Genomic DNA, 19,003 nt, shown 5'->3' on the forward strand with positions numbered 1-19,003 from the left:
AATTCACGCAAGGCACAAGTCCTTGCCACCTGGCCTGTGACTGAGAGCAGATCCTCAGAGGGAAGGAGAGAGGGAGACCCATGGCCGGCACAGCTCAGTTTTCCAGAAGAAACAGCCATGGGTAGGCAGAGACCTCTTAGTAGAAGGGAATTGACTCCACGTCCTGCCGTTACCCTTCTTGCCCATGGATTTCTCTGCTGCTCTGACACCCACATGCCAGCCCGGGAATGGCCTCAGAGCTGGGCCAGGCTGGAGACCCCCAGCCTTTTTTTGGGGTGAGCCTGAGTGATGAAGGCTTATGAGGAGGCAGGGGAGGCAGATGCCCAGGGACCTGTCTGCTGCTCTCTGGCCCCTGTCTTGTGCCCTGAGCTTGGTTGTTCTGTGCTGGGCATAGAGGGGGCTGTGGCTGCCCATGATGCCAACCACAGGCCCCAGAGGACACGGTAGGGCCCAGGTGACTGTGTGCTGGGGGATGGCTCCACTCAACAAAGCTTGTATGGGCATTGGTCACGGGGCTTCTCCTTTGCACCCACCTTGCCAAGGGGACTGACTGAGGCTTGGGGTGCCCAGACCCTCAGCCTGTGGACCCTGGGCTCCCACTCTCTGTGCGTGATTCCTGGAAAGACTATACTTTCTGACTCTGCTTCCCCTTCTCCCTTCTCATCACTTTGTTTCTACTTCTTGGGGATGTTGTCCCCATAGCCCCCACTAAGCCAGGTCCTCTGAACTGAGGGTCTCCCTCCTCCTCCCTTGGCTAGAGTTCTGGGGGAGCCTTGCATTCTAGATAAGCATGACATGAAGAATGGTACCAGGCACTGGGCAAGCACAGACACCCCCTTTTCCTCTGGGTGCCTGATGTCCCTTCCCCACGCATCATGCTGTAGCTGGTTTCCACAGGAAGACCCCTAAGCTGTATCATCCTTCTTTGGGGGCCAGAGCAGTGGGTGGAGAAAAGCTGGGCTTCACCCCCAGAACCTGGACCTGGCTTCAGGTGGGCTTGGAGGGACTGAGAAAGGGCCTGAAAGACCTAAAGCTGTGGGCAAGGAGACCTTCAGCAAGGCTGCCCAGACCACCTCAACGTCAGCAGGTGCCCCTGCCAGCCACAGATGCCCACCCCTCCAGAACAGTGCTGGGCCCAGGGCTGGGGTCCTTCAAATGCTTCCCGAGCTTCCTGCTTCTCCCAGACATAGATGCTCTGGCTGTTGGGGCGACCAGCCTCCTCCCCGCATCCCCCATGCTGGCCACAGCTGCCTCCTTACCCGCTACTCTCTCCCTACCTCCCAGCCATTCCCTGTCTTCCTTCACCCTAAGCTTATTTCCTGCAGTGCCCCTGGAGGAGCCCGAAGCCCTAACACTCTCACTTTGCTTCCAGGATTTCCGGAAATATGAGGAAGGCTTCGACCCCTACTCCATGGTGAGAGATGACTCTTCTGCCCTGGGGAGTAAGCCCAGGAGCAGGGGCGGGGGGTTATGGTCTATTTGGTGGCGATGCTTCTGGGCTCTGAGGGTCCTGGGGATGAGTTATGGGCTGTGAAGAGCCCCAAGGAGGCTCTTGCCTGTGAAGGCTTCTTTCAAACAACATTCCACTGTGAACTGTGTGTGCGTGTGCTTTATAACAATAGTTACACTTGCTGAGCACTAACTGCGTACCAGGTGCTGTGCTGGTGACACCAGGCATGCTGTCCCCCAGTCCTCACAACAATCCCAGGGACAAACCATCTCTGTGTGTGGGTGTCCATGGGGCCCCCGGTTGATGACTGATGGGAATGGGGTGGGCAGGGTCCCCTTGCCCACCCCTTCTCCAGGGCCCAAAGTCCCACAGATGCCTGGCTTTCCCTCCCACCCCTGTCCCCACCTGCATCCTTCACCCCTGTCTTCTTCCTCTAGTTCACCCCGGAGCAGATCATGGGGAAGGATGTCCGGCTCCTGCGCATTAAGAAGGTATGGGGCACACAGAGGCTGGGCGAGGACCACGCTTCTCTGTCCCTGCCCCCTCCTGTCTTGGTCCCTTGTTTCTCCTACTCTCAAAGTGACTCCTGGGTGACTTCTCAGATCCCCACTCTCCTCCGCCCCCATGGGGACACCCCTTCCTCTGGTGGGACCACATGCCCAGGCCCCACTTGGTGCCCACGTCCCATTTTCTTGCTGACAGCACTGCCCCCTGTGGCTTCTCCTGCCCTCTCTGTGGCCCCAAGAGGGTCCTGGGTGCCCAGGTGCCCACAGTCTGTTGTCTGCTTGGCTCCAAAGGCCTGTTTCCCTCTCATCAGGAGGGAGCTTTAGACCTGGCCCTGGAAGGCGGCGTGGACTCCCCGATCGGGAAGGTGGTTGTCTCCGCCGTTTACGAGGGTGGAGCTGCTGAGCGGCATGGTGAGTGGGGACCAGCCATGCTCAGGTTTGGGGATGGTGTGATGGTTATACCGGCTCCTCCAGGAAAGCAAACAGCAGCCTGCTGGGAGCGGGCTGACAGCTCTCAGGAATGCTCTCCCCGCTGGATCCATCCAGCAGTCCCACATGTTCCTCATGGGCACAGGAGCACAGAGCCACACAGACACCACTCTGCCCTCCAGAGGCTCCCTGTCTAGGGGTGGAAACATCCTCAGAATCACCGAATGCTGACTGTAACAGTGTGGTGTGCTGCAGGCTGGCCAAGGACTAAGAGGGTAGAGGGAAGCTGTGGGAACCCTGAGGGCCTAACCCACTGAGGGAAAGGGGGCAGCCTGGAGGGCTCCCTGCGATGGTGATACCTGAGCTGAGCCTTTAAAGGTAAGTCAGTGCTTGCCTTGAGAAGGAGAGAAGGAGCTTTCCAGGCAGAGAGGACCGCACAAGTAAAGGCAAGAAACCGCTGAAACTTTACCTGTGCTTTCAACAACGGTAAGAGCCAACATCTGTCCAGAACTAACCTTGCACCAGATGCTATTCTAAGTACCTGCATATAGCCTGTGTCTAAGTATTTCATGTGCATTAACCTATTTAATCCATATACAACCCTGAGAGTAGATATGGCTATCACTCTCATTTCACATCTCAGGAAACTGAGGCACAGGAAGGGTTCAGGGCCTGCAGCCAGCAGCAGTGGAGGCAGCACTTGGACACAACTGTTTGGTCCTTTGCTTTACTGGCCAGCACAAGTGCCACCCCTGCTTGAGACCTTCTGCAGCAGATCTTCTTGCTTTGCCTTGATCCCCTTACCAACAAAAAACACCCCCTGCTAATGAATGAAGCCTCTGTGGAGCCGGCACAGACTCAAACGATCAACCCATTCATGTGTCAGTGTCCAAAATGCCACCACTAATGAATTCTTCTTCCAGTCTGGCAGCTTTTCAGTACTCCCGACTCCTTGTGGAGGAATAGATGCCCTTGAAGGAGGAGTCCCTTTGCAGGCCAAAGAGGGCTTCCCTGGTAGCTCAGATGGTAAAGAATTTGCCTGCAATGCAGGAGACCAAGGTTTGATCCCCGGGTAGAGACGATCCTCTGGAGGGCATGGCAACTGACTCCAGTATTCTTGCCTAGGAAAATCCCATGAACAGGGGAGCCTGGTGGGCTACAGTCCATGGGGTTGCAAAGAGTTGTACATGACTTAGCAACGAACACACCACACACCCTTGCAGGGAATTCTGGGGTCAGATCCCTTCTTGACAGTGCTAGGCTGGAGTCTCTCCCATAAGCTGTGAGAACAGAGGGCGGTGTGGGCCTGAGGAAGGAGGTGGAGTGATGGCAAGGGGACCTGGCCATGGTGGCAGCCAGGCTTCCGTGAGTTACTAGGGTGAGTCCAGCTCAGCCTCCCATGGCCTTCATGACCTCGCCCCTCACAGCCACACTCTGCGCCTTCATTTCTGCTATAGGAGGGGGTCCTGCTCAACCAGGCAGCTGCTGGAGCCCGCCTCTGCCCACTCGGCTCACAGCCTCCTCCTCTGCCCTCATTTCCTGCACCAGCTGAGGGAAGGGTTGATGCTCGGCCCCACCTGTCTGCCATGTCTAGCAGGGAAAGAGCACCAGGATGGCTGGGTGACTTCCTGGGCCCTCCCCTCCTTACAAAGGCCCAGCCCGAGCACTGTCTTATTGGCCCTGCGGCTCCATTTGGGTTTGTACAAAATGAAAATGTGAAAGCTGCCTCTCCCCGGGCCCACTGTCCAGAAGAAGCTGCTGTCTACAGTTTGGTCCCACACTGCTTGGACATACAAGCAGCTGGTGAAAGTTCCCCAGGAGCACATGTGTTTTAAGCCACCACAGCTGCCATCTTCAGTAGCACACGCCACAGTCTGGTAGGCCTTCACGCCCGGGAGGCTCCTGGGTAAACGGTGTCAACATAACACAGAATGTTCTGTGGACACCAGGGCTGGGAGCAAGGCCTCAAAAAAATAAGAAGAGGCTCTGAAGTTGAAGTTGTGTGGAGAAACCATGCACAATCAACTTCTTGGAGAGGCACAATGCATATCAGTATACTCAAACATACTATATTAGTATATTCAAGGCTCTGACAAGTCCTGCAGCGATACTTCTATTTAGTTTATAACTTCAGCTTTTCTCAAACTTATCAGATCATAGGTCCACTTATCCAGGAACACCTTCAACCACACTCATTCATTCAAGAACTATCTGTTGATTCCTATTTTGTATTAGGTATTTCATTAAGCACTGGATATGTAGTGGTGAATCAAAAATACAATCCCTGCCCTTATGGAGCTGACAGTCTGATAGGAGGGACCACCAGTCAACAAACAGATATATGATTACAAATTGTGAATATGCTGTACAGGAAAGGACCAGGGGAATACTAGGTTATGAGAGAATAATGGGAAAGATCCACTTGAGATTGGGTGTGGGGAGTGAGTCAGAGAAGACCTCTCAAGAGTTTATCTCAGACTTGGAGCACATGAGGAAAGAGTGAAGGCAAGTGCCCCAGGTGAAACATCATGAGAAGGCTCTGGGGCAGGAAAGAACTCGGGCTCGGGGACCTAAAACCAACCAGAACGGCTGAAGCACAGAGAAGGAGGCTCACAGAAGTAGCTTGTGTTTCTGGTTAACCTCACCGGAAATGCAGGTCAGCCTCCCTCTGCAGTCAGAGGGACAAAAGTTGGGTTGGCAGTAATTCATCACTGGTGTCCCGATTCTGCTGAGCTGGGGGGAGGGCGTGTGGATGGGGTGGGAAGGAAGTGCTGCCCTTGAGTAACCTGGTCAATTGTCACCCCTTATGCTTTCTGAACCTATATGAGCTTTCTGAATCCAAGAGTCAGGCCCCTTCTGCAGCCCTGTTTTCCACGTAGAGCCCAGTTGCATGTCAGCCTTCCTTTCCTGCAGGTGGCATTGTGAAAGGGGATGAGATCATGGCCATCAATGGCAAGATCGTGACAGACTACACCTTAGCTGAGGCTGAGGCCGCCTTGCAGAAGGCCTGGAATCAAGGGGTAAGAACAAACCCCCTCCTTTCTTCCCTCCCTGGTCTGCCTGCCTCAAACCCTGGCCTCTTCAGCCAGACCTTACAGTCAGGGTACCCCATCCCAGAGCAGATATCCAAGGTCCAAGTAACTCTTGGGTGACACCCACATATCCTATCTGGCCAGTGGTCTTAATCTGACAAAACAGAATTCACAAAGTCAGTTTCTGACCTTGAGTCCAAAAGCCAAGTAGCATAAATAGACTTCACAAGACCAGATGTGGCAGCCCACCCAAGAAAAAGACTTAAAGTCTTCACTAAGTACACACCAAACAGGAATCAAAAGAGTGCTCAGGGCTACTAGAAAGCATTAACAGAAGTAGAGGGCCCAGAATGGAGGAGGGGCTGGCGGTAATCTGCCCCGGCTCATTAGGCACCCACCTGGGTCAGGACTGCCAGGTAAGGTCTCCCAGCCTGTGCTCTGCACAATCAGAGGGGATGCCCTCCTACAGACTACAGTGTGAATGGTGCCTGCTCGTGTTGTGCAGTGCACAACCTGTGCAACTGTATGCAGGCAGCCAAGCCTGAGCTATTAAGTTCGGTGCCAAGGATGCTGACCAGATGGGCCTGGGACCCACATGAAGGGATGTGGAGAAGAGAAGACTTACGGGTAACACGATGACTGTCTCTGATTATCTGAAGTGCTGCATTAGGGTAGAGGGAACAGAGTGTTTTCTGTGATTTTGAGGGCAAAATTGGATTGAATAGAGGGAGGTCCTGGGGAGAGATTTCAGTTCAGTATCAGGAACGATTACATGGTGGAGGGGCCTAATGATATTCCACAAAATTTGTGTTGGATATACCCAAGCCAAGGATGGACAATGAGGAACAAGATAAGGATGGAGGTGATGCCATTGAGGGGATTTAAATGTTAGGAGCAGAAAGAGCCTGAAGTTCCCTAATTGGCTGTGCATCAGAATGACCGAGGGAGTTTGTTGAAAATGCTGTTTCCCAGGACCTAACCTCAGATTTCTGGGGACCAAGTCCATGACTCTAGAATTTGAAGTAATTTCCTGAGTGATTCTGAGGTTTTTGCCTGACTGTGGTCCACAGATCACCATTTGGGAATCTGGTGTCATTCAAGGACCTGGCAACTCTGGTCTCAGTGGTTCTGAAACCTCAGAGACTGGAAGCTTCCCCAGACCGAAGGATTGCACCGTGAGAGTCCTCCCCACCAGGAGGACCTCCAGCCCCACCTGGGCCCACCTTCCCATGGGGAGAAGACCCCAGCTGGCTGTTCCTGGGCCATGGTGCCCAGGCATGGAAATGGAGTGTCAGGGGCAGACACGCCGTGACCACTGAGCATGGCCCAGAGTCACACAGCTTCTCCCCACAGGACTGGATCGACCTTGTCATCGCCGTCTGTCCCCCCAAGGAGTATGACGATGAGCTGTAAGTGTGTGCAGGCGCCTGGCCCACTCTGTTGTCTTCCTCCTCCTCCTCAGGAATCTTGGCCACTTTCTCTCACCCAGCCCCAGCCCTCTTCCAGCTTGAAGGAACGGCCCAAACACACAACATCTAGTAATAATTGATCCTAGAAAGCTCCCCATCTAGAATAAGCCTAGAACAAAGTCACAGTCCTCAAGTATTGCCAGAGCTGTCTCTAAGTCTGTCTTGTCCAAATTCTTCTTTCCATGTGGAAAACAGGCCAAGTAAACAACGAAGTAGGGACAAGCCTCAGATTTCTGATTCTCCACGCAGCACTTCGTCTCCAGCCCCATCACCAGCTAGTTTAAAGACTTCTGTGTCTTTTGTTCTCTGGAGGGTCTTCCTGATCCTTAGTTCCTTTACCTCATGTAGCCAGGGCCATAGGCTTTGGCCCCACCCTGCAGGTTTTCCTTGGTCCAGGGTCTGTCTTTGTGTGTGTTTCATTCGTGTCTCTCTGTACATCTCTCTGTCTCATTCTGTCTCTCTTCCCCTTCCCTGCCACTTCCCCATCCTTCCTGTCCATCTCTCTCCCATTCACTCCTCTCCCCTGCATCCTTCTTCCCTTCATCACTCTCCCGCTTCTCTTGGCCTTCATCCTCACTTCATCACAGCACCTCCCCACCTCCATGCTTGCCTGTCACAGCTGTGCCTGCTCGCTCCCCCTCCCAGCAGAGGCTGAGTCCTGTATGTCTTAGAGAAATCAAGGTCCTGTAGCAACTAATTCTGGAACCCAGGGTCCAGGCAGGACCCAAAGCAGGAGCCCAGTGAAGGGAGAAGTCCGGAGGCGCTCTGCCTGGAATAACAAAGCCCTGTTTTGTGTAACAAACCTGCTCTGCTCTGCGTATGTAGCCCCTCTCTTCCCTCTTCTGCAGCCAAAAGCCCCCAGCCAGTCTGAAAGTTCCTTGAAGACCGTGCTCCCGTGCTTAGACATGGGTTCCTCCTGCAACCGGAGCCCAGCAGCCCCCATGGTGAATAGGCAGGCGGGCTGCATGTCGTGGCCGTCTGCTGCCCACGCTGTCAGCAGGTTCTTTGGACTGGTGTCTGGGGGATGTGCCATCCCTGAAGTGCCACCTGGGCCTGCTGGTGATGATGCTGCAATTCTGTGGGACTCAGAGGCCCTCCTGCTCAGGGAAGCCAAGCAGAGCCCAGTTTGTAGCATGCTTGAGACCTGGGTGTCCTCACTCACCGCAGCCCTGGGGATCTGCCCTTGGTCCCCACCACACCCCCGTGAGCAGGATGGAACAGTGAGCACCATTCTCAGCTGGACACAGGTAGCGCCTCAAACCAGGCGTGATGGGCTGAGAGAGCCAAAAGGAAGTGCAGCCTGGATTTCCCCTTCCCTGTGAGCCCACCCCTGGGAACTCCACCAGGACACTATGCTGGGGTAGAGCTGGGGCAGTTTAGAAGCAACTGAAGCTGATCCAAAGAACCAGGGCTGGCCTATCTGACTGGTCCATGTCCTGTTGTGACCTGTGGCCTGAGCCCGGCTCAGTGTCCTCGGCACCTTCCCTCCCCCTTGACTCTGGACTCTATCTGTGGGACACTGTGGAACCCAGCTTTGGGATGTATTTCCTGCCCTGTGACAGGATGGTGCCCATGGACAGAGCTGGTAGGTGGCCATGAACCTGGGGTTTGGTGTGGCCTAAAGCCCGCAGCTGGCAGCTTCTGGGGCAGACCGTGATGACTTTTCTGTTACAAGTTTCTCAAAACATTAGGGCCTCATGCTCCTAAGTCAGTTGACCTCAACTGTGGCTGTGGCTTGTGGGGTGGCCTCAGTGGGCCTATGTTTTCTGTCATTTGCCATCTGCTCTTTTCGAGGGACCTTGGCCCCTTTGCCTTCTGGTCCCCTCTTACCTCATCCCTGGTGTCCCTTCTGCTCCCTCCCTGGCTCCTGTGTGCCGTGGCTATGGCCGGGGTGTGGCTGCTCGGCGTCCGGAAGCCGGCAGGGCTTTGTGCCTCTGGGGGTGCAGTGTGTGCTCCCTGCCGTTGGCCTTGCCCTCGGCTGAGTGCCCGCCCGCAGGCCTGCACCTGCCTGGTTTGTTCCTCTTCCCCACAGGACCTTCTTCTGAAGTTTAGAGGAGAAAACAAATTTACCCCTAGAAGCCAGTGAGCTGTGGCTCCACCCTCCTGATCATCATGCCTGGAACCGTCTGAGACACAGCCACCAACAGGCTCCCTGGAAACCCGCAGCTGCCTCCCAGGGATGGCAAACTTCCTCTGACTCTGAAGCAGGGCTGCATGAGGAGCACCTCGGGCCACCCTTCTGAAGGCCAACATGAAGGGAGGGAGCAGCCAGCCATCTGAAGGGGCCCTTGGGTCCAGACTCTTCGGTCATTCCTCTGCCCAGTGAATCTGGGAGACTCCTCCCTGAACTCTGCTAGGACCTGACTCTTGGGTCTCTCTCTCTCTCCCCCATCCCTCTCCTCCCTCTCCTGGTCTCCTTGCTGCTAAGATTGATGCCACAACCTTACTCTGAACTCATTAATAAAATAAGCAGTCTTCTTTTCTAGCTTATAGGAGTGAGTGTGGCTTTGGACAGCAGGTTCAAGGCTGTCAAATTAAAATTCATGTAGTTTTGCCTCCTATTCAAGAATGAGAAACAGATCCTGGTGCCGGGGTCTGGGACTGACTGGAAGGATGTGATCCAATGGCTAGAAGCTGGCTTGGAGCAGGGGGCTGGGGAAGCTGGAGACAGGCTGGGCTCTTCAGTGTCTTCTCAGCAGAAGGATGGCAGAAAATGAAGCTCTTGTGGCAGGGACTTTGCTCAATTCCAGAAAGTGTAGCTGAAGCCTGCAGCTCCAGAGGGTCACCTCTGTGTGTGAGGTATCCAAGTTTTTCTCACAGACAGCATGGTCACAACTATTTCTCTTGAAGTCACCAAGACAGGATGTGAGCAAGGCAGCTTCAGGCAGTCCACTCCATCTATGACATTAGATCCGGCAAAACTTCACGGGAGGAGGCAAGAATGTGAGGTAGAAGGGCATAGCTTGAAGGCGCTGGCAGGGGGTGAGTGGAAGCCCTCCTGGTTCAGGGTCCAGGGATGAGCTCCCAGGCTGGCTCTAAGGAAAAGAGTGGTCGGCATATCATGGGGATCCAAGATGAGGAGCTGAGGGTTCCCAGGCCTTCTGAGAAGTGGAAGGTGATTCTGATTTAAGGTGCCTCAGAGGAACAGCTCTCTCTGGCTAGGTTTCCTGTCTCTGCCACCTGCTTCTTGTGCATCCTCGGAGCTCACCTTGAATATAGCCATCACCATCTTCTACCTAATTCTAGATGATCTTTCAGCTGTAGCTCCACCACGCTTTCCCAATTCTCAATTTCAGAGGCAGAATCTGACTGGGCCAACTCACCTGAATGGGCAGTCCTGGGGGAAGGGGCCAATCTCATGTCCAGTCAGCTGCGGCTGGGGCAGAGTCACATACCACCCAACAAGGTGGGTGAGGCAGGGGCAGACTTATGGGAAGCAAGTCGTGATCCGTGGGAGGAGCAGAGAGAAAGGAGAGAGGGAGAAACTGTTGGATTTTCCGATCACACTAGAGACAAAGCCACGATGACCTCCTAACAGCTGGCTCCCAGAGATAGCAACCGTGCTGAGGAATTCTATATTTTCTTATCTGGCTCTTAACCTGGCTCTGGCGACAATTCCAAAGAGAAGGTCGAAGGAAGGGCTTCCTCCTTCGAGGGAAACCCCCTATGTGCTGACACCTCCTATGTGCCATCCCTGAGCTGGACCCTGGTGCCTGCCACCTCAAACTGCAATGAGCAAGATTGCTGCAGCCCCACCCCCCCACCCCACCCGACCAAGGAGCCCAGTGTTAACAGGCAGCACTTAGCATCAGCTGTCTGCCAGGGACTGGTCTTTCTATGGTAAGCTCCTCTACTCCCCTCAACAACTCCACCAGGTAGGGACTGCCATCATCAACCCCATCTTATTAAGAGAAGATTGAGGTAGAAAGAAGTGAAGTGACTTTCACCAAGTCCCACAGTCAAGAAGTTGTGAAGCTGGCATTCAAAGCCCAGGTGCTCTGTCTCAGGAGCCCATACCTTTCTCCACTCTGAGCTGTAGGGGGCAGGGCAGCCCTCATTGGTATGTCTCAGTTTTTAGGCTGTTAGCAGGACAATTCTTCCCACAGTTGAAGAGCAATGAATGTTTAGTCCTTCAAGGATGGTTACTTCCTCGTATGACCTACAATTACTGCTGCTGAGGCCTTCAGCTCCTTCATGCCTGGAATCTCACCCTTTGAAATTCATCTCCAGCTATTCTTAGTTATTAGCACCTCAGGGTCAATGAGTTTATCAGTGCTTATCAAGACCGGATGAGTGAGGCAAAGAGGGCTTTGAGCCCCTGGTTAGTGAAAGAAGAGCCGGGAGAGTGTGCTATTGGACAGGGCCAGAAGAGAGGATAAAGTAAAGGGAGGTTGCGGACGAGGGGAACTTAAGTCCTGGGCTTCAGCTTCCTTTTCTATGATGCCTGACTCTCATGATTCAAGGAAATCAGTTCTCGTGTACTGCAAAGCTATTCCAGGTTGAGCGCAAAGTACCCAGCAGACATTGGCATCAACCACTTAAAAATTGGAAAACTTCAGAGAATATGTATAGAAGGGAGGCTTTAAAGTAGTATTTGGCCTTCTGGGTTGGGGAGGGTGATGCATGAGGGCACAACTGAGACTCAGAGTCCACCTGGGAGACTGGGCCAGACATGGGAATCCACTTCACAGCCAAGACTGAGTACTCAGGACGAAAAACCCATCCAGGCCAAAGACCGCCGACGCACCACCCATTGCCTCCCACATGCAGGGCGGACATCACTCCTTCAATCCTAGCATTCTTTCTAATCAGCCAACCAGGCAACCGTTAAAACTGATCAAACATCTGGCCCCTAAGTAGAACACTATTTACCACCTTTGAATCTAACCCCTATTAGTGGGTATTCAAGAAAATTAGGGCCATAAAGGGGGTGTCCTGTCCAGAGGCCCCCCTAAGGTGGAGGTAGACCTGCCATTTCCACTGCACTGCACAGTGAGGGGACGGGATGAAACGGCCGGGAATTCAAGGCCGCCCTTTGACTCTGAACTTTTAGCCTTGTGTCCATGTCATTGAAGTTTCTTCCCACAGCCAGTCCCTGGGGTGGAGCCGGCTTTGAGTCTCTCACCTCTGCATCTGGAAGATGGAGTGAAAGGGCTGAGTTGACAGACTCTGTGATCCCAAGACACCCTCTTTGGGCTTGTGCAGGGCTGGGAAACTGGGTTTTACCCGATTCCAGCCTAATTCCCAAGATTAAGACTTAGAGGAGAATCTGTTTCTAGAACTAAAAGCCCTTTTCTCCTCCTGTCCCTGCAGTGACCCTTCCCAACTCCCCGAGGCCTGGGCTGGCCGTGCCTCTGTGAGAACTGGAAAGGCAGACTAGGTCTCCAGGGAAGGCAGGTGGGGCTGGCACAGGGAGAGGACAGAGGGCAGGGGCCTGCTGCTGCTGGTGCCCCAGGGCCTGGGATTTGCAGCCTAGGAAGCTGCCCACTGGCTTTGGTAGGAATAAGATTGCTACTAACTACTAGGTGTGTGTGTGTGTGTGTGTTCAGTCACTCAGTGGTGTCCTCTCTTTGCAATCCCATGGACTGTAGCCTGCCAGGCTCCTCTGTTCATGGGATTCTCCAGACAAGAGTACTGGAGCAGGTTGCCATTTCCTATTCTAAGATATCTTCCTGACCCAGAGATCAAACCCATGTCTCTTGCATCTCCTGCCTTGGCAGGCAGGCTCTTCCCACTGTGCCACCTTACCACATGTCAAATACTGTGCTGAGCCCTAAGTATATGATAACACGTAATCATTACAAGACTTTAGTAAGAGGTGGACAAAGATGTTACGTTCGCTAAAGAAACAGGCACTAAGACTTAAGTGACCCTCCTGGCGTTAAATAGACAGTAAGTGGCAGAGCCAGGATGGGGAACCAGGCAGGGTGGCTCCAGCAGGCCACATCATTAACCACTGTGCTTTGCTGCTTCCAGTAGATGAGAGGGAAATGATGTCTAGGATATTATTTCAAGAGCACCAGGAAAAGCACCAGCCATAAAATGATTTCTCTCTGCTTCTGTTCTCTCTGCATCCTGTGTGCTTCACACTGCTCAGTGAACCAACCAAAGCCTGAGTCAGTTCATTTAACTGCTCTGCTTAACGCTCTTCAGTGGCTCCCTTGCTGTCCTCGGGACAAAGTCCAAACTTGTCAGCCTGGCATTCAAATCCTGCGTCACGTAGCCCCTGACAACGTCTCCAACCCAGTCTCTTGCCCGTCACTTTTTCCACATCCACCACACGTGGGTTTCCTGGGCTTGCCGTGCTCCATCGCTTCCCTGTTTCTTTGCACATGTTCACTCTACCCTGTCCACTTCATGCCCATGCGAATGTCTCTGCATCCTTCAAGGCCCAGGGGACTATGAAAGGGGAGTGGTGGGCCTGGCATAGAGCTCAGTCAGTGTGAGCTCCTGCTCCCTCCTGAGATGGACCCTTTAGGAGGTAAGTGACAGAAACACAATTCAAGATGACTACTATAGTGAAAAATCCAGGCATATTTGATGCCAGATCTGGTTGGATCCAAGTGTTAAAACAATGATATCATGAATCTGTTCTGGCCATCTGTGAGTGTCAAGGAGGGGAGAAAGATTTTAAGGAATTGGCTCAAATGATTATGGGGCTTGGTAAGTCCAAAATCTTCAGGGCAGGCCCGCAAGCTGGGGAGCTAGCAAAGAACGGATATTGCAGCTTGAGTCTGAAGGTAATCTGTCCCCCTCTTCCTCAGGGGATAATAGTACCCTAATGTACTAAAGTAGGGTTTCTTTATTATGGATTTCAACTGATTGAATGAGACCCACCCACATCATGGAGGATAATCTTCTTTAAGTCTACTAATTTAAAGGCTGCTACGGCTGCTGCTAAGTCACTTCAATCGTGTCCGACTCTGTGCGACCCCATAGATGGCAGCCCACCAGGCTCCCCCGTCCCCGGGATTCTCCAGGCAAGAACACTGGAGTGGGTTGCCATTTCCTTCTCCAATGCATGAAAGTGAAAAGTGAAAGTGAAGTCGCTCAGTCATGTCCGACCCTCAGCGACCCCATGGACTGCAGCCTTCCAGGCTCCTCCGTCCATGGGATTTTCTAGGCAAGAGTACTGGAGTAGGGTGCCATTGCCTTCTCCAAATTTAAAGGCTAATTTCATCTAAAGAAAATACCTTCATAGCAGCATTCAGCCAAGTTGGCATAAAATTATCCATCACACCATCTGTTGGCTCCACCCTCCTCTGGTTGGCTTCATTCTCAGATAGGTTCTTCCATTTGATGCCAAGATGACCTCCAGTATTCAAAGCATATTCTACCAGGTAGTGCTCTCTCAATGGGAAAAGCACTCCTCTAACCTAGGAGTTCCAATAAATTTGTTCTGGGGGTAGGCTTTCCCTAATTGTCCAGGCCTGGATCACATGTCCATCCATGTAACCCTACCAGCACCCGATTGGACTGAGTAAAGGGGAAGACTGGGTTCCAAGAGGAAAATTGGGGTGCTGTCACAGAGCACAAGAAATAGATCCGGGCAGTCCCAAAGTAGTGTCCATAAGGACCTTGGTTCTCCAAAGCTCCCTTCCTTCTGGTCTCCCTTTTCCTGTTTGTGATCTACTCTCGGAGGAGGCTCAGGAGGCCAGGGGACAACTCCCTTGGTGTGTGAAACTCTCACCTACTCCAGCTGCCAGGGCAGGCTGCTTGGTCACCACTTAGGGACAAGAAATGTGGACTGAAAGATCTGCTATGACTATAGAACTCTCGGGCTGAGATACAGGGGTTCCAACACTTGATTCCAAATGTCCAGAGACGTGAGAACTGAAATCTGACCTTGGGCATGTTACTTAATCTCTACCTCCATTTCTTCAACTATAAAAGTGTTATATAGACAGAACCTGGAGCCTCCCAGGTGGCGCAGTTGTAAAGAATCCACCTGCTAAGGCAGCAGATACAGATTCAGTCTCTGAGTTAGGAAGATCTCCTAACTGGAGAAGGTAACGTATTCCAATACTCTTGTCTGGGAAATCCCGTGGACAGAGGAGCCTGGCGGGCTACAGTCCGTAGGGTTGCAACGGAGTCAGACGTGACAGCAGCTAAAAAACAGTAAAACAGTACCCACTTCATAGAATTGTAAGAATCAAAAGGAATAGAGGTAAAGTGCTTAGAAATAGTTCTTGGATCTCAAATTAACATTATTATTATTATTTTGATCTACAATGGAGAGAAAGAGGAACTTGGGACCCGTTTCAGGATGTGGCTTCCCCAAGGTGGACTTTGAGGTCGAGGTGTTGCTCAGCCTGCCTCTGTGCTCCACACTCACAACTACAGCAGCTGGGGAGGGTGGGGGGCTATCTCCCCGTCCACATGTTCTGTGCACAAAGTCCTCCTGCACCTTCCCTTACTAGGGAAGCTGCACCTATTCCCCAACAGGCCACCAGCTGAGTGTGTGTGTTTGTGTGCGCGCATGTACGCACATGTGCTGGTTAATATTCATCCTCATTAATTGTGTCCTGAATATGTGCAGGAGGTATTCTAGATCAGAGGCAGATTTCCTCTTAATTATCTTATAGGCAATGATAAGGGAGTCAGCCCCTCCTTCCCACTTCTCCCATTGCCCCCGATCTTACCCCTGAGGTGATGAGATGAAAACCAGATGGGAAAGTCTTCTCATGAGTAATGGACAATCCATAGGCCAGGGGTGGTAAACTGGGTTTTCTCCATTTATATATAGGAGGCAGATAGCCATTTCCCTCCCCTTTTGAAAGGGAAACTGAAAAAGCCTTTTCTTCTTTGAGAAGGGATGGAAAGGATTCTCAGTCTAAGCTTCTGGAACGTGCGCACCTAGGGAGCTAGTGCTCGAGTCTTCCTGGTACCTCAGGGGCTTAACCTGGGGCCCTGGCCCTGACTATAACCTTCTGGCTCTCTTGGAGAGATAGGAGAAGCTTTGTTGTCATTTTCTAAATTGTGACACGATACACATAACCTACAATTTACTATCTTAATCTTTTCAAGTGCAGTTCAGTGATCCTCAGCACACTCCCATTACTGTGCACCCATCACCACGATCCATCTCTAAAACTCTTTTATCTTGCCCAACTGAAACTCTGTACTCAGTAAATTTAAAATAACTCTCCATAACCCCTATGCTCTCAGGCCCTGGCAAACACCATTCTGTTTTCTATGAATTTGACTACTCCAAGTACCTCATATAAGTGGAATCATATACTGTTTGTCTTTTCTCAACTCCCCTGGCGGCTCAGATGGTAAAGAATTCACCTGCAATGTGGGAGACCTGGGTTCAATCCCTGGGTTGGGAAGATCCCCTGGAGGAGGGCATTGCAAACCACTCCAGTATTCTTGTCTAGAGAATCCCCATGGAAGAGGAGCCTGGCAGGCTACAGTCCATGGGGTCGCAAAGACTTGGACACAACTGAGTGACTAAGCACACATATTTCACTTAGCATAATTTCCTCAAGGTTCTTCCATGTTGTAGCATGTGATTTTAAGGCTGAATAATGTTCCATTGTGTGGAAATAGCACATTTTTCTAATCCATTCAGTTCTTGGTGTACGCTTCAGTTGCTTCTACTCTTTAGCTATTGTGAATAACATTGCTATGAACATGGGTGTACAAATATCTCTTCCAGTCTCTGCTTTCAATAATTTTGAGCATCTATCCACAGGTGGAATTGCTGGATATGTTTTGTTATCCTTTTGGGTAAAAACAATTATCTAAACAAGTGGCTGGACTTCCCTGGTGGCTCAGACAGTAAAGTGTCTGTCTACGATGCGGGAGACCCGAGTTCGATCCCTGGGTTGGGAAGATCTCTTGTAGAAGGAAATGGCAATCCGCTCCAGTACTATTGCCTGGAAAATCCCATGGACAGAGGAGCCTGGTAGGCTACAGTCCATGGGGTTGCAAAGAGTCGGACACGACTGAGCAACTTCAAGTTCATGTTCAAACAAGTGGCTACAGATCTAATTCTCATAGTGTGTGTGTGTGTGTGTATGCGTGTGCACGCACACGCTTAGTTACTCAGTCATATCTGACTCTTTGTAACCCTTTGGATTATAGCCTGCCAGGATCCTCAGTCCATGGGATTCTCCAGGCAAGAATACTGGAGTGGGTTGACATGCCCTCTTCCAGGGGATCTTCCCGACCCAGGAACCAAGCCATGTCTCCTGTGTCTCTTGAATTGCAGGCAGATTCTTTACTCGCTGAGCCATCAGGGAAGACCCTCTCATGGTGTACAAAGGGCAAAATGCTTCTAGGGAAAGTGAAAGCAAAAATTTCTTCTTTACATCATATATATTTCCAAATCTCAAGAGGCTAGGGCTTCTTTCTTTTTTTAATAGACACCTGAGAAATCTAAGGGAGTTTTATTTCCCCACAGTCCATATGCTGGTCACAGGTGGACAGACAAGGGAGGTTCTCAGCGAGCATCACAGGCAAGCGATGAAGGCTGTCACCTCAGAGGAAGCAGAGTTCCTTCCTGTCTACCTGTGTGCTGCACAGCTGGCCACTCTGACCACAGACTCTTGATCAGTTTATGGTGATCCTGAGACCACTGAGTCAGCTCAGACTCTACTATTCAGGCCCCCTTACTCAATTGACAGATACTGAGGGGCAAAATTCTGCTTGATGTGGCTCTATACCCTCTGCACAGCTCGACCCACACCGACTGGGCAGCCACCTCAGGCCTGCAGTTCCTAACTCAGGGCCCACAGATAGATTTAGGGAGAGCTTATGAACCTCAGAATGTAAATCTCCTTTTGAAGAAGTGGTCTAAATTTTATCAGATTTTCAAAAGTATCTCTGATCCAAAAGAGGTTAAATCCACTCTATAATAGGGTGATGATTAAAACAAAAACCCTAATAATGAGATGTTGGGAACTCCCAGAAGATTAAAGAATAAGTTTGCTCAAAGCAGGCCCTGTATTCACCACTGCGTCTCTGCATTTTGTAAGGGGCTGGTCATATAATATGTGTTCAATAGAGATATGCCAACAAATTAATAAGGAGGAATCTGTTAAAGACAGACAAAGAAAGTGCACCTGCCTGATATGATGTAAGTCAATGAAAAGGCTGAATCAATTCATAGACATCCATTTTCCACTTAGCTGAGCAAGCACACAGCTGTTGTGCCCATGGGGAAACATCATTGATCAACTTGTTCATTCATTCATCCACTCACTCATTCATTTAACAAGTATTGAGATTTGAGCACCCACCACGTGCCAGAAACAAAGTTACATGAGACTCAGTGTTGGCCTACAGTGGGTCAGGCAGACCAGCAAACGGCCCATCACTGCATGGCAAGGGCAGCAACAGGGACTGTACAAAGTGCTGAGAGACCAAAAGGAGGGACCTTTAAGTAGCCTACCACGAGGGAGGGTCAGGGAAGGCTTCACACGAGAAAGTAACGTTTGAGCCCAAGGCTTAAAGCCTAGAAGCAGGCAGTCAGTGGGTCAGGGAGCCTATTATTAGCTCCCATTGCTCCCTGCCAGGCACACCCAGCAGATGCTTCCTAAATGTGGACTGTCAAATGAACAGTGGGGCAGAATCTCTGGGGGGAGCTCCACAGCTGGAAATTCCAGAGCACAAGTCATCCAGCCTCCCATTGTCCTTCCTCATGGAGCCTCATCTCCGCCAGACTTACTGGTTCCTGCACTGCATTTGGAAAAGTCTGACCCCAGCTTTCCCACCTTTACACACAGTGGTATTCCTCCCTAACCAGCCAGTCTCCCCCTTCTTCCCCTGTATAGGCTGGGCCATCCCCAAGGCCACTGTTTCCCCTAAAACTTCAAGAAAGCTAACTCTGCAAGCCCAGTCACCTTTAAAAAAAAATAAACAGATGTATGTTTATCTTGTTTTCCCAAGCAGATTGTACACCCCTGAGGGCAGGGACATCTGTTATTCCTAATCAGAAGGCAATGAGGTAGAGAACAATGGTTCTCAAACTCTGCAGGGGTTAGAGTCACCTGGAGGACTTGTTAAAACAGATTTCTCAGGACTTCCCTGGGAGTCCGATGGCTGAGACTCCAAGCTCCCAGGTTCAATTTTTAGTCAGAGGACTAGATTCCATATACCTCAACTAAGAGT

General features: G+C 51.4%; 1 protein-coding gene across 1 annotated transcript in view; it reads left to right on the top strand.

Moving 5' to 3' along the window:
* USH1C (USH1 protein network component harmonin) overlaps positions 1-8,899 on the top strand; it is a 48,329-nt gene extending 39,430 nt beyond the window's left edge. The window contains 7 exon segments of the mRNA XM_019974514.2: positions 1,373-1,414; positions 1,888-1,941; positions 2,268-2,367; positions 5,299-5,405; positions 6,362-6,364; positions 6,771-6,826; positions 7,712-8,899. Coding sequence (XP_019830073.2) covers positions 1,373-1,414; positions 1,888-1,941; positions 2,268-2,367; positions 5,299-5,405; positions 6,362-6,364; positions 6,771-6,826; positions 7,712-7,838 — 489 coding nt within the window. The 3' untranslated portion in view covers positions 7,839-8,899.
* Positions 8,900-19,003: the final 10,104 nt, after the last annotated feature.

The sequence above is a fragment of the Bos indicus genome, chromosome 15, assembly GCF_029378745.1.
Source record: "Bos indicus isolate NIAB-ARS_2022 breed Sahiwal x Tharparkar chromosome 15, NIAB-ARS_B.indTharparkar_mat_pri_1.0, whole genome shotgun sequence".
Lineage (NCBI taxonomy): Eukaryota > Metazoa > Chordata > Mammalia > Artiodactyla > Bovidae > Bos > Bos indicus.